The following is a 16,387-nucleotide window of genomic DNA, read 5'->3' as shown; positions in this document are numbered from 1 at the left end:
GCGGAGCTTTCGCGCAACGTCAACACGGCCACATGATCAGCAGAACGTATTCTAGTTGGGCGGCCTAGCCACACCTCCTCGGTTTGGTTGGCTAGCTCTCTGTAGCTGCCACTCAACTTGAAGGTTGAAAGTTGAGTGCAAAGGTCAGCGCAAGTTTGGTACAGTTGCCACCGATTTTCTGTTTTAGTCAGACGAAAGCTTTCTGCACATTTCTCATCTAACAGGGTTGAGACTGAGAATGTGCACTGTCTGCTATTGCAATTTTAAATTTTGTCTCAAAAATAAAGTACTTTTGATAGTAAAGAATTAATGTCCTGATATCTATACCGGTACGTGCTGACTTCAACAGCGTCACATTTTTTTTTTAAAACAATATGTATGGTACTTCTATAGATATGACAGTAAACAATGTGACTTAATATATTATAAAGTACTAGAAATATAAGCATTTAGTTATATTATCAAAAGTTAATATCACATATGTTTTACTAGTTGAACGTAAAAACAATGCAATCGTATCGGTCAATCAAGTACGGTAAACGGAACAGCTAGGAACAAAATGGGGGCGGGGAAAACTCGGTCACAACTTTGCCGCTCGCGCTGCTTTTCCCACAATTCACCTGCCATAATGTCTGCGCCCTGGTCTTGCAGGGCGTCTGCAATGCTGGCTAGTTCGATAGAGATGCTGTACGTTGTTTGTCTGGCGCAACTGCTTGCAAGCACAATGTGCAACACTGCTGACCACTTTGAAGGTGTGACTGCATGGCCATTATATGTAGCTTCAAAGTGAAAGGGTGTGATTAGACACTGCATGGATGTTTCATCAAATCCATATGCTTATCCCATTTTAATCTTTTGTTCGGCGTCAGCAGCAACGGTTACAGTTCAAGTGTGGTGTGTAAAGTGAACAAATAGCACACATACACACAAGATTCAGTCCTGTGTCGTGAGCAGGTTAGTTAGGCGCAGATCCCGTCTTTTACGATCGATATTTTCAGGGCAGCAAAGTCACATGCTTTCAGTTTCCAAGGTTTAGTTAAAACTTTTTTCCATTCACCCTCACATGCATCTCCCCTCCCCACTTCATATCTCCCTCACCACCCTTCGACGAAAAGATTCGTTGATGCTAGATTTTATTCATTTAGCTTTGTACAGAGAACAGTATACCCTCCAACGGGTAGGATATAGGGTTGGTTGGTTGTTTTACTCTGTGCCAGCAACTACCCAACGGGTAGGAGGAATTATGCACTAAAGTTTTCACAGTCAACACAAATGGTCGAGTGATGGTTTGTGTGATTTTGTTGTTGGAGGGAAAAAGGCATCATGCTTGAAAATGAATGTTTGCATTTTTAACATATGGAATAAACAGAAGACTGTCCATGAAGGAAAACCAAAGCAATAATTGATAGACCAAAAACAAAGAGAATATTTTTGTGATATCTCTATATACTAATAATAGGAAGTGTTGGTAATGGAAGGTGGGAGGAAAGAAAAAATGCATCTGTGAACTTGCATACAGAGAAACAAAGGTTGTCAACCACATTAGTGGGTTTTCCCCTCCAATGTAGGTGTTTGTGTGCGGTTGGAAAACTTGAATACTCTTTGCTACTGCATGATCTGCACACATGCACAACTTTAAGAGAACATTGCGGTAGAGGCAAAATTTTAACAGAAATATGAAGTTGATAATCGGCCATGTAATTTGTCAGATGGCACCAAAAGCAGTTTTTAAAGCCAAAGTTTCATTAACTTATTAACTAATTATTTTATCACAATATTTTCATCTAGAGATGCAGCCGATAATTATGTTTTGTAACATTTAGCTTATTCGGTTGCATTGCCTGTTGATGCAGCTTAGGGCGCTTTTGAATGATGATAGATTTTTATGAGAGCAGAAGGTTTTGTATCCATGAAACTTGTGCATTTCTGATGTCAAACTGCACAGCTGTAGTCTTTCTCTGTTTGGTAGGATTTCCAGCATGGTCATTTTTTAATTAACAGGAGAATTGTTATAGTAATTAATTTTGCTTTGAAACTTGAGCTGTTCTATTTTTATTTGTGCAAATGAATTTTAAATGGGCTTGGCTAAATTTAGTTCCCCATATCTTCATATTTGTCTTATTCTGAGACCTACCTCTCATTGTTTACATTGCTCACTTCTTTATTTAATATTTCCTACTATTCTATTCTCTCTTCCAACACACATGGTCTTCAACAGACTTAAGCAACCTTTTTTTTTCAAATCAGAGTTATGTAGAAACCAAGAGTTCCATGAAAAGTTGCTCATGTTCCATGAGATCATTTTAAAAAAACTTCACTTTTGAGCATTGCTATCCATAGTCACACATAGACAATGTGGGTAAGTGATAAAGAATTTAAACCTTCAAACCATTTATTTCACTGCCTGTGTCTCATCTGTGGCAGATAAGTGAATTGCAATTGTATTGCAGCATAATTATATCAATTATTATATCTACAATTTGTTGATCATACTACCATAGAATGAGCTGTATGATTTTTTTTCCTGCAGAAGGTTTTTTTAGAATCTGAAAATAATTAACACAGTCTCTCCAGAGTCAGGTGGTGCAATGGTTAGCACCTGTCACCAATTTGGTGAAGGCTGGCTGTCCAGGGTTCAGCTCTCTCATCTCTGTCACACTGTTCTTTCTCTGCATGTGGTATCTGTTTACAGGGGTGGTTGCCTTGACATGATATAGCCTTAGTTGCTTGTCCCTCTTCCCTCCAGGGTAATAAGAAAAGGTTGAGAAAGGCTGGGCATGTTTTCTCTTTACCTGTGTACTTGTCGCTGACTTGCTAGACTAGCATATGTCTCCTCGTCTTTAATTTGCTAAACTTTGTTTCCCACCAGCTTTGAGATCTGTGGCAAGCTTAATCTTCTCTTGCACTTTTAGGCTGTTTTGAAAGGTTAGATTAATTTTGTTACTTATATCCTCACCTTATCCCCCATCTCTTTTTGTGAGTAGGTTTCCTGCTCTGTAGACATTGTGGACTGGAAGTAACAAGAGCAGACAGCCTGGTAAAAATTCCAAGTCAATTGGCACACAGACAACGAAATGATACACTTGCTGGTGCAAAAGGTGTACTTATACAGCTGTTTAAAAATCCACAAGGTATTTAATCCTCCCTAGAAAGCACTATTTTTGAGAGAAAGAGTATTAGAATGCAGTTTGATATAGGGTTTATTTTCCTATTTTCTGGGAAAAAAATTTAAGTCTTCGTTTTCAATGTCATTTGAGCTGTTATTTGCTGTATCTTATTCTTGATGTGCATATATCATCCTGGTCAGCAATAACAATTGTTTTGTTTGTTTCAGATTTATCAGATCATTTTTTTTATTGATATTTACAGGAAAATATTTTGAACTGATCACATCTTCTGAAGCAGATGTGCAAGAAGTTGAACAGGTAAACAAGAAGGGTAAAGGCTCCCCAAACCCATCTTCCTTTATTCCTCATTTTCTCAGTTTTGACAAAAATAATTAGGTGTTTTGAAACTGGATGTAAAAACTTTAAACATAATCACAGTTTAAAGAGAAAGAGGCAGGAGATTCCAAATTCCAGAGCCTAAGAAGGAGAGTTGGCTGAAATTCTGCTATCTAATTTGTGGCTCATGAAAATCAGCATTAGCTGATGGAAGAGATCATCATGGATGATAGAGTAGCTCTGCTAGGCATGATCAGACAATGTTTATATTTAAAGCTATGCCAGTAACTAAGACTATATCATGGCACATGATCAGACAAGGCCATGAAGACATCTGACAAAGTAATTTCATGTTCCCTATGGCTATTATACTAATTAGCTATGCATCTTGCAGGGAAAAGTAGTTTGTAATACATAATAATAAATTGCAATACATATATTTTAATTGTAATGAATTGAGCAAAGTGGGAGCATCTGCTGGATACATATATTGCCTCCTATGGTATTCTCTATCAGCCTGCCAAGATTTGTGCTATATAAGTTATTTATTTGTAATAAATTATTTTAACAATGTATGATTGGCTCGTGTTGCAGCCTCACTTAGCTGATTCCTGGTTTCCTGGTTTTACCTGGACAATAGCTGTTTGTCCTCGCTGTGGATATCATTTAGGATGGTATATGAAATTGTCATCTGAGATTTTAAGCATAAATTCATAGAAGCAGCATGAGAGAGAAAAAAAGAGAGAGTGAGATTTCTTTAGAAGGATGCTAGTTAATGATTCTGTTTTTCTTCAAACCTTGTTAGATTTTTTGGAGAATAAATTTTAATTTAGAATAGAGGGATGCACAATAATCAAATAATTTATGTATTGCAGGGTGTTCAAACCTGTTAGTACATCTGTGATGGGCGATTCAATGCATAGAACTAATTACATGCAGCAGTTTATTGGACTCATTTTAGGAAATCTGCTTCATGAACAAGGCAAGAAATTTCTCTAAACTATTGAAGTGTTTTGACAAAATGTGGGACTACTTATGCTGAAGTTGTTGCATTGGATATTTAGACAGATGTATAGTGCCTGGTATTTTGATCTACCTGATATTAGAAAGTTGCGAGTCTATGAAAGTGCTGTGTAAACATTGGTTCAGTCAATGTATGATTTAAAATGAAGCAAAACTTCGGAAACTAATAGCCAGTCAGTCATCAGTAGTGGATATTGTGCTACATAATCATGAAAAACAGACTTTTCTAGGAAGTGACTGTAAAAATTGATCAAGGCAGTACTTATGAACACCATTGTGCAGTTTACCGAATTTTCTGGAATTTTTCATGTGTGCATTGATCTGTGTTATTAAAGCAATAACTGTTATAAAACCCTAAAGAGAAACATCCAGTAAAAATGCTAAGTTGAGGAAGAGTAACTGGGTACTCTTTTTTTAATTTCAATACTGTGGCTTGTTGTTTGCTGTTTCAGAAGCTGAGTCAATCATTGCTGCCCCCAAAACATACCTGAGCTGAACGCCAGACAGAAATATTTGCTATTTAAATTATTCTCTGTCATGAAAGAGTGCAGCATGAAGGTGGTTTGAAGTTTTGAGAAAGGGTTGTTGTTGATATATTGTTGCTTTTGTTATAAGCTGTTATTGAAATGTATCACTTATATTGTTCCTATGTAAATTTCCTATGCACGCTTCATCATTGAAACATTGGTGCTGAATTGTAAATAATTTTGTGTGGTATATTTGTTGTTTGAGCCATGACTTTGATCTACAAACTCTCAGGTTAGTTCAGCTAAGGGTCCTTCTTAATTAGACATATATGGGTGAATATTTGACCAAGTTAGGCAACTTTACACAACAGTTATATAAAAAGGTTGCCTAACTTTATTCATACCTGTTGAATTAAAAAGAACCTTTAAGGAGGCAGATCTTTTTCTTTACAGAAACAACCTATGTGGATGTAGTCATGTTTGTTTTCACTGATAGGCATAGCCTAGCCTTATGGGCATATGACCAGTTGATCCAGTAAAGGTTGGTTATGGACTAGTCATGTCCTTTCTTCAGGTTTCAGGTACATTTCTGGTTGATTTTGTGTGTGTGTGTGTGTAATGAGTATATAAGCATGAAGAAACTGACTTACAAAAATATGTGCATGACTGACAGTTTTTCTTTGTTTTGCATTGAGCATTTTTTATGAGGTCAATAGTTGCAGACACCATATGAATACCAGCCCTGGATGACTTACCAAATAAAGAAGCTTCTATCTTATTAAACAAAAATGTATCTTTCAAAAATTGGGCAAAGAAGGAAAAGGGTGGATAACCACGGACACATATATACATATTCATGGAATAACAGGTTGACATACATTTCCCTCAATTTGAAAATTTGTGTGTTTTGTTAGCATGATGAAACTTGTTTTTGAATGAACTTTAGCCCCTAACCCTTTGTAGAGTGTTCACCTTCTTTAACCAGAAGTCTGCAGAAAATCTAAATACATTGTTTTCTGCCTGTCTTTAGATATTTTAAGGCTTTGAAATTGGAGATTATGTGAAGTGAAATAGAATGCTGATAAAAAGTTGATTTATATGTTTATTTTTAGTCATATTTTGAGGTATGCATGAAATTTCAGATGTAGCTTTATTTGTGTTCTTGAGAAATGCCAAGGAAAGAATATAATATTTTGGTGAATGTTTTTGAGTGTTTCCATTAAGTGGAGTGAATCTCTTTTGGTGTCCTATTAAAAACATGCATAATATCCCACAAAAAGTTTCAATTTTTACCTTATTAGTAATACCTTATATCAGGTACCTAATGCTGGTCATTAGGTAATCAATGCATATACCTGCTTATATATTCTTAAAGAGGAAGTATAGCATGTACTTTTCAGTACTTTTGATAACATTAAGAGTTGAATGAAGAAATATTCAAATATACTTTTCATGCTCACCATAATCTATCAACAACAAAAATTGCAATAGCATTTATCAATCTCAAGTGTACGTGTATGCATGTGTATATATAACTTATAAATATGGTGTGCATGTGTGTATGTATATAAAAGGAAAAGTAATATTAAATAAAACCTGTAATCTGTTAAAATTTGATTAATTTCTAATTAATAGAAATGCTACATAGATGAACACATTTGGCCACAATTATGCATATTTTAAAATGCTTTTATCACCTACAGCTAATGGTAAATATTTCATTTTGACATTGTACATCTTATAAATTGCTGCGACGTACACTGAACTACGCATAAATATAATAAAAACATTATCAAAATTATTTTAGTTCTTTGACAGTATGACAGGACCAATTACGAGATGTTTTCAAGAAACAGCAACTGCATGATAATTACAACATTGATCATTATATAGCAGTCTGCACCCATGCAGAACGCTCTGTGCAGAAACTGTTAAGCGCGGTATGTCGACCTTTCCCTTTCAACAAATTCATCGTCTCATGGTCTCGTCTAGTAGAAGTAATCGATATATAGATAGACAATTAGGGATCGACTATCTCAAGTACAATGTCTGTTGGTCTCGTCTAGAAGTAATCGATGTGTAGATGGACAAGGGACTTGATCTGGTCCTCACTTCTCTATCTGATCTTTTCCGTCCGACAGCCGGTCTTCGAAAATGTCAACGTTATACAATAAGCATTACCCAAATCCATTAACCTTAAATACTGTCCGCTAGGCATGAAGATTCAGTATAACTACAGTTTATAGGTTGAAATCGCGGTTTTCCCTTTCAGGCCGCCTTACCACTGTTACCAATGAAAACGAGCAGACGTCTAGTGGGTTAGTCATCACATGACTGTCACATGATCCGGCTTGTACAGCGACTTTCCAACATGGAGGACCACATTAAAAGGAGTATGCATTTCGAGTGCTACACACGTTAAACTAGCACCATGACTTTAACAATATGTCTCTGACAGAAGAATCGATAGTGATTCAAAGAGTAGCAAACTTTATTCGAGAATTTTTGTAAATGGAACCGTTATACATCTACACAGAAACTGATAATAATCATCGTTGCAGGCGCTTTTGCAGCTGTTTTGTTTGGTCAGTATGGTCTGTTTGTGTTATTGATTGTCAGTATTGTGTTGACAATCAAAGCTACAAACTGGATACTATCAATCGATGTGTCACACTCGGATACAGAGCCATTAGCACAGCATCTAGAGAAGCATATTTCAATTGATCGAAACTCTGAAGGGGATCAAACATCGTAATACAGAACTCGGAGAGCCATTTGAACCATGTACAGAACTGCGAGCCCGCAGCGAGTCGATCGCTTCTCCAGCAATACCTGACCTGGGACGTCGACGGAGAATCAAGTTTTAGCGGTATTCTTTCATAAAGCATCTCGATTAGAGCTCAATTCAATAGCGTTGCTCCATAATAGAGACTTTGTGCACGTATGGTATCACAAATTCAGCTACAAGTGCTCCACAATTTTCGCGAAAGACTCACGGGTGTTTCTGTTCAGAAGCCATCCACAATGTTGTGGAACGCACGTATTTCACGACTGTCTGCTCACGAGACTGTCTCGCAGAACTTGTTGATATCCTCAATCAACACACACACTGGCATCATTCTATATGTGTGTTGAGGATAGTCATTCTGAAAAGTCAACATACAAACGATGGAAAGGATGAGATGGATATGATTGGGGAGTGGACGGTGGTGGAGGAAGTGTTTCAGGACATAAAAAGTTCCAGCTTCCACTACGCACTCTGAGAGCGCAGAATCAGAACGGCAATACTTGCGTGCAGTAACAAAAAGTCCAGATTTTGATGGGTACTTGTGCTCAGATGTTACACGTCAACCAAAAGTAACGGTGATTTTTCTTATACTGAAGTTTTGTCCCATGAATGTTGTACTTCCAGTAATGGAAATGCTGAGCACACCCGACCCGACTCTATGAACTTTTGATAGACTAACATACAATGGGGATAATTGTCATTCTGCTGAGTGATGATATGTTATGAGGCAGCTGCCCCAATTATTGATGATGAGGTTAGCAAAGTTAAGGAAGTCCCAGTTAATACATGCCAAAAAAAACCCAGAAAGTTAATCATATGGAGTCGCTGGACAACCGCTACGATTAGATACATGATCAGCTTGAAGCGATTAAACAGAGAAAAATATGTTGAATGTGCCCAGCAGGAGCAGACGAGCCAGTTATCAAAGTCAGGGATTTATCCCACAAAGAACTAAAGTCCTGGGAGGACAAACTCAAGAAGAACATTTCTCAAACAGCCCAGTCCTTCCATGCAAATTGAAATTGTGAGAGAGACTAACAAAAGCTGACAAAGATTCTGACCACCAACCCAAGCAGAAGGGTGGCAGTATGGTAGCAAGAAAGCTACTCAGAAATTGCACAGGAGCAATGAGGCAATCAAAGGCAGACCATCGTTTACACTACTAGATCTTACTCAATTTATGAAGATAGTCCCATTGCTATGACGTTCAATAACAAGAACACAACAGTTGTAAAGATCCTGTTGTGTCTGATGCACTGGTGTGATGAGTTCGAATAATGAACTGGAAATGGTAACTTAGATCTTGCAGAAGAGTGCACAGAATCAAGTTAATCTTCAGAATTATTCTTGATGGGAGATGGTGAATTTCAGAACAAAGACAGAACATTTATGGTGCATTGTAACAAAATGTTCCTCCAAAGGGAGCAGGGCCTTAGACCCAAACTTCGACGTTTCAAGATCTCTTTCGGCCTAAGAAGAAAGTCGCAAAGCAGCAGCAGTAGAGTAAAGGTAGGATCGGAATTTAAGTGAAAATGAGATGTGGAAAGAAGGCAAGAGGTGACAAGCAATGTAGTAGAAGTGACAATTATAGTCTTCTGTTTCAAGCGAAATGAGAAGATTCTTTGCGTCTCTCAGCCCTGCCTGAAGGCAGGTCAATACAGTATTTTTAAGACTCGCTTGGGGATTAGTCAACTAAGAAAATTGTGATACAAGCAAACAGAAGGAGAGACTAGATGGTAGATGAAAGCGTGACCATGACAAGTTGAACTCGTCGGTGATCCTGTCACATGGGATTCGGACAGAAAGGGAACAATGGCAGAGCACTCTCAGGCATCTAAGACACCTAGTCCAAGCCCAGTTGGATCGAAAGATTTCTGTTCAGGCATACGGCAGAGGCATCAAGCTGAACGTAAGAAATATGTCTCTCTCTCCTGGTACTGAAGTAAATATTATTGGGATCTCCACAGCTGACTTGGAAAATAATGCTTTCAGTTTCAGTTCTCTGATAGGTACTGAGACATCCTGTGCGTTTCCACGATCAGTCTGTTAACACGGGGTAGTGGTGCCATCTGTGCAGTGGACTGATGAAAGTGATAAGCACGAGGATGATTTTGTTCGAGCTCTAAGCTCGAGACTCAACGTCTTCGCCCTTCGTACAGTGTAATATGTGTGCTCGTCATAGTGATGTTATGCAACAGAAAACAATGCACAAGAATCAGAAAACACAGATGTGTTCAATTTGGAGCTGAATGAGGAGGGAAGGAGAGCAGGGAGATTATGAGGAAGGGTAGGGCCATCAGACTGGATTAGTTCTTGTATGTCTTCCAGAGGACATGCTCATATGCTGTGGACAACGACGTGCCAACAAGTCTCCTGCAGCAATTCTCAAGTTACTCTTTACCAATTGAGGTAGGGGGATATTTTTTTTTATAGTAAGAATAATGACGAGGGTAATGGTAGGGAGAGGGTGTATGTTTGAGTACTTATTTTAGCTTGCCTGTTTGTGTGTAGTTGTGCGCATGTTGTGAGGTGATGACATAGGTTCTGGTGGTCTACATACTAGATATAAACTTGATGAAATTAATTAAGTGACATAATTAATGACGAGCATTTCTGGAGATCCACATTAACCAATTCATGGATCTTAAACTAAAAGGGTCTTTGAATACCAGATTGGGGATCGGGTGGTGTCACATCTTTAATTCCCCATACTGGTTGTATAAATGAGTGTGGTACAGTTTGGTTATGAGGTTGATGATTTAAGATTTATTACACTGTGGTATATGGATGACTATAGTAGAGATGTTTTATGCTGAATTACTGTGGCTGAACTCACAATTTGATTAAAATAGACTTTTAAGGTGACTTTTTCGCTCGATAAATGCAAATTTAAGTCTCTGAATTGTGTGGTAACTCAGTGTAATTGCTCTGTCAAAATGAATGTATTTTGTTCAGCAGGGGGAGTAATGTAATACTGCTGTGAGTATATGTGGGGATTGTTTTGTAAAAGTGAGGGGATCTAGTTATGAAAAACTTTAATCTTATTATATTGGTTTTAGCAGAAAAATGATACTGTGTCTAGTAGTTGTAAGATGACATCTTAGACTAAGAGAGAACTGTGCATAGTATAATGTATATAAGTACAAGTGAGTATTAATATTGTAGTGGTATATGACAAGTAGGCATATGGTTGTATGGCAATGGTACAAATGATAAATGTTTTCTTTATTTTGTGGAGCAGTATGAAGGCTCGTTTCACTTCTCTGATACGGTATGAAGAGCAGTTTAGAACAGGAATGTTAAACGTCGTTTATCAGAGGAAGTTTTGTCACAGTTGATGTTACGCTGAAGATAATACGCATACAACAAAGCTAAACTAAAAGGTTTTGTAAATTTCTGAATTATTTAATGTTCAGCAAGCATGAAGTCAGGTATTCCAAGATCAAAAATTTATTATTTAAAATGTGATCTATGTTGAAACTGGAATGGGACAGTGTATCTGGCACGCAACGTCTGGCAGATGTCTGATCAATCATTTGAGGATCAGAGCATTTAAGTCAATTTCTTATTTTGGAAGTTTGTTTAGTCAGTCCATCTTGATTGGCTCACAGTTGGTTTTCACCAACATCAAGTATTAGCTATTACTGGCTTCAATGAAACGTTCCAGATTGGACTGCAGAGAGCAGTAGAACAGTGGTTAGCCCTATGTGGCTCTGTGATTGTGAACCCTTATTGACTCATTTCAAATCATATCAGAATTACAATGGTGAACCATCACTAAAGTGGCCTGAGATTCCAAAAACTGCCTGAAAACAGAGGTCGATGATTAGAAGTCGGATGGAGAAGCTACAAAAATTTGTGGCATTTTAGGTGGATTGACTAAAGGCTTTTCTAATAATCGTTTTGACAACGTCACAATCTCAAAACACCAGTCATCCACACAACTAATTTCGCTGGAAGAGGCAAGATTGTCACCCTCTTTTACCTTCCAAAGAATACGCGTACTACTGAAGGTCATCAGAGTCAGTAAAGTTGCATAGACAGGTGTGCCCTTATACACTGAGCAGTGCATATATAACCAGACAAGAGTTGTTCTTCATTCCAACTTGTGCTGCTTATCACTCTGGTCTTGTGATCCGTATATGTAATTTAGAGGTCTAGCGCTGCAGTGCTAAAAAGTTGGCACAACAACTGGATTCAGGTTGAAAAGTTATGCTTGGCATGTTATGTCATTAAAGTTTATTCTAGCTATGCAGTACGTTACAGGTAGATTAAATATGTTGCTGAGTTAGCATTTGTAGGCAATGCAGACAGTCCTACAGATTTTTTCTGGCTATATTTGTTACTTTTATTATATTCAGTCCACTCTGTATTATAATCACATAAACATGAACTGCAGCTTTCAGTAATAATTGAGACTGAAAGGCCCCCTTAAATTTGTCCAGAATGATGACAAAATATTACAGGTTATTGACTGGTAGATTGAAAAAGTTGTTATATCAATATTTTAGTGTTGGATAATGCTTCTCACGGGCTCGTATTATCAGGAATTGAAAAGTGATTTTACATTGAGAAAATTGTTGATCAGTCAAGAATGTGCCCTTAGAAAACAATCTTCTCATCAGTAATGCATTGAATAGGGTCACATTCTAATGCAGGGCCTTAAAGGTCAGAGAAAGGACAGGGCAGTGTCAGGTGCTTAAAAAATGGATTTTTGCAACTGCTACGCATAAAAAAAAAATCATATAAATAAATGGTATACAAATTTGATGCACTTTGGGGATCATTCGTGTTGGTGTTGTAATGAACTGTCATCTAAACAGTGTCATCAATTTATAATCAGCTTTGTCATTATCGCTTTGGTGCAGCTTGATGTTATTGACTGCCCAGTGACATGCAGCTCCTGTGGCTGTGATACTTTGTCAGTCTCATCCCCAGCTCAGAAGCATTTCTCTGTAAACTGATTGGCAGAGTAAATCAATGCAGGAGGCATACGAAACAAACGGCACAAGAGTCTTTGTGGTCCACATTAGTCGAGAATTACAAGTCGAAGTTTAATTGTCAGGTCTATAAGGCGTTTCTTTTAGAAAACATGACAGTGGCTCAGAATTCTGGAAATCAGTTGTGTTTTTATTCTCTCTCTTTCATACCTCTTTTTTCATTTATGCCTGCGTTTTCTTATTCAACACACACCGCACCCTTCCACCTGCTTGCACTCAGACACATTGCATTGGCCACCGATTTTTCACACAAGTGAATATATAATTGTAACTTTTTGAACTGCACAACAGAGAAAATGCATTATATGTATGCAAATACACTTTCACCTCAACACACCCACATGATCTGTGTCAGTGACTTACTTGTTAACAAAAATGATTTGACCTTGTCTTAGCAGATTTAGAGTTGTACACATAGTGTATTGAAATACTGGCAAATTTGGTGTTATTTGTGAATGGTATGTTGTTTAGTGACTGATATGTGTGTTATCTTTGTTGGACTGACATGCATTATTACAACATGTTAACTGGCATTTGCAGATTAAAGGGCCAAGCGCTGGTGTCATTACGATTTAAGAACATGGATAAGAAAAAATTCTACTACGTCAAAGACAACTGGAGCAGTTTCTAAAGGTTTGGTAAATTCAGTTATAATTTGGCTGTTGCTGTACTACAGTTTTTGTGTCTCCATTTTATCACATATCCTTAGTAACTTGCATGTTGAACTTGACAGTATTGCCAATGTGAATCAGCTGAGTTTTCTTCTGGTATAAACTTTAACTTAAGTAATTTTTTAGATTTTTACCATCTAAAATAACAATTGTATAAATGGAATTTGAAGAAGTTCTGCCACAACATCTCTTTTCCTTTATGTATCTCTCTCTCTTCTCTCTTACTCATGCCTCTAGTTTTTTTTTCTCTTTTGCTCCTTTCCTGCATGTGCTGCAAGTATACAGATATGTAACTCTATAACATTGCAGAAGATTATTAAGCATTACAGTAAGCATTAGTTTGTTTGGTCACTTCTGCTAACCAGTTTCGATGCCATTTATTTGAGTGAAAATAGTTACCTCCATCTGAAACAGACTGCAAGCTTATCCATCAGTCAGCAGGTTATGTGGAAATAGTGATCATCAGACTTAAGAAACAGACAGTAAAGCAAGTTCTTGTCTTATTCCACTACAGACTTAATGTCATAATATATATTCCACTGTAGCCAATATTTTCTCTGGATATGTGATTACAATTTGATTATCTACACTAGGTGGTCTGTTAAGTTTTGACAGAATAGCATAACTTAAATTAGATAAGGAAATAACATAAAAATACGCTGCTAAAGAAATGGATTCATAATGGTGGTGACAGTTATTTGGATACTTAATTTTGTCTGAAATGCGGGGAAAGGCATTTTTTTTTTAAAGTGATGGTCATTATTCATTGGATTACTTCGACATACATTTTTAGGTCTGTTTTGACAATAGACGTCTAACAAAGTTCACTGCTGGGATTGCAGGCTTGATACAAGTGGAGGCTGTGTGTAATGGCCAGAACTGCGGGAATTCCCTGGCTTATGAAGGTGACTCCCACATTGCATTTGTCCGCAGAACTACAGAATAATGTTCTCGCCTGGGACAAGGTAATCATCGGTGTCACATGCATCAATAGCTATGTGCATATTTTTGTATGCATGCAGGTAACAGACTTGTGGATGCCACAGATCCACACTAACACATCACAAACACTAGAAAAAGAATAGAAATGATTCATGTTTGTTCATCTTTCCTAAATGCACCTATTTCTTTGTTTAAATATTTTTTAGTGGACAGAAATATCCTCTAATGGCATCTGTTGAAAAAGAACAAGAAATTCTCCATGATTAAAAGCTCTTTGTCTCCCTATCTGTTTATATAGTTTAAACTGCCTGAGTACATGGTAGAAAAGTAAAACCTTGTTAGCTGCAGTCTAAATTGCCAACAGATGCTGGTCAAACCATGTCAGGTGTCTTTGATAAGCTCAGAATCTTACAGCCTACTCAGGAGGTCATCTCAGCATTCGTGGTCGTGATTAAAACAGCTGATAAAAAAGATGATCTCACCTCTCGGGATGGCATGGATAGTGCTGACACGGGAATTTTCCCACAAAATGGTATGAAATTTTAACCTTTTGAGATGAAGAACAGAGAACACACATGGTAAGATTTGGTGTTTTATAATTTATTGTATGAAGAAATATGACTTATGATGTTTAAGAGGTAATATTTTATACCTATGAATAATTTCTTCGCAGCAGAAAGTTATTAAAGGCAGTTTACAAGACAGATATATCATTATAAAGATCACTATTCATATGGTATGAAAGTGTTGCTACTTCCTTACAAAGATTAGGTAGACGGACTACTTTTACTGTGAAGTAGATGTGAGGAGTACATAGCAGCAGCTGTTTTAACTTAGAAGTCATTAGTCATTTAATACTTTTTCAGCACTTTTATAATGAATTCTTTGTATGCAGCCTCAAGCAACCTTATGAAGGACTTTGTGAGAAATTTGTCGGTGATGTTCAACTAAGGGTCTTATTCCAGGAGCCTGCTCTCTTTGACACTTTTTGCTACAGGATGAGAGTTTAAATCTCTCAGACACATGCTTGCTCAGGTGCCAGACTGGATAGCAGCGAGCAGAGTCATCAAAAGCAAGAAGCTAGGTGGGTATTTTTTGGTCCTGAATTTTCTTTTTTCATGCATAGCTCACAGAGTATGAACATTTTTATCATTCGTCATCATATATCATCATCTATTTGTGAATGACATGCTCAATCCATCTTGTAGGTGTTATCATGCATGATCAACACCTGTTATGTGCAACATCTCTGACATTAAACACACTCCATGCGAGATACTTTTGGTCCACATGAGTTGGTTTTTACAGTTAGACAAACAACTTTTGACTGGACGTTTGCTTTGGCTTTGTGACAGTGTGACTCATTGTCAAATAGTCAAACAGCTATATGATGGTTTTATGTTTGTTGCGCAGCCTGGGAAATGTGCTTTTTCATTTCTTTTACACATGAAATTTTATGTGAATGTTTATAGCTTTTCAATAATCGAGATGAGAAGAAAAGTGCAGTCGTTAATTAAAGCAAAGTCTTTAGAGTCTTGTTCACACACCATCAGTTTTTGCTACCCAACCGTACAAGTCTCAACTCCTTGAGACAAAGTTATGAAGCAGATCAGGGGCTTTCTGCTAAGGCTAAGTTTCTTTGGGGTCCCAGGGACCTTCTTCAGATTTTTTAAGGGGTCTGTCTTCGCCAACTTTGAATGGGACACATCGATGAAAATTGAAGGGGTCTCCGAACTTTTAATGCATACTGTACGCAATTTTTGCGTAAGCAGAAGCCCTGTAAGATGAATGGTTGTTCCACGAGTGGGGAAACCAGTGACAACATCTGGTTCTGAAGTTGCATAGCAGTATGTAGATCACAGAGTCCCTGTGGTACATGTGAGACACAGACTCTGATTGCCGATAATAGAGAGCAAGTATTAGGCATGCAAGACAAGTGCCTGATGGTGAAGCTGCTCAAATCTCTAACATGGAATGCAAAACCAGTGACTTTGATATAAGATATATACAGTTGCATTAGTGGAGCACTAGGAACCATTCTACAACAGTGAAG

At 37.5% G+C, this 16,387-nt stretch overlaps 1 protein-coding gene across 1 annotated transcript; it reads left to right on the top strand.

Annotated features, from left to right (window-relative positions):
- The first annotated feature begins 557 nt into the window (after positions 1-557).
- Positions 558-5,763, top strand: LOC112563119. Its single transcript, XM_025236870.1, has 6 exons — positions 558-752; positions 2,985-3,131; positions 3,370-3,425; positions 4,038-4,117; positions 4,319-4,425; positions 4,919-5,763. Exons 1-6 carry the CDS (start codon positions 560-562, stop codon positions 4,960-4,962), a joined length of 627 nt encoding a protein of 208 aa, XP_025092655.1. The 5' UTR covers positions 558-559; the 3' UTR covers positions 4,963-5,763.
- Positions 5,764-16,387: the final 10,624 nt, after the last annotated feature.

This window comes from Pomacea canaliculata, linkage group LG4, assembly GCF_003073045.1.
Source record: "Pomacea canaliculata isolate SZHN2017 linkage group LG4, ASM307304v1, whole genome shotgun sequence".
In the NCBI taxonomy this organism is placed as follows: domain Eukaryota; kingdom Metazoa; phylum Mollusca; class Gastropoda; order Architaenioglossa; family Ampullariidae; genus Pomacea; species Pomacea canaliculata.
Note: the sequence above shows the minus strand (reverse complement) of the source record. Positions and strands in the feature narration are given on the sequence as shown.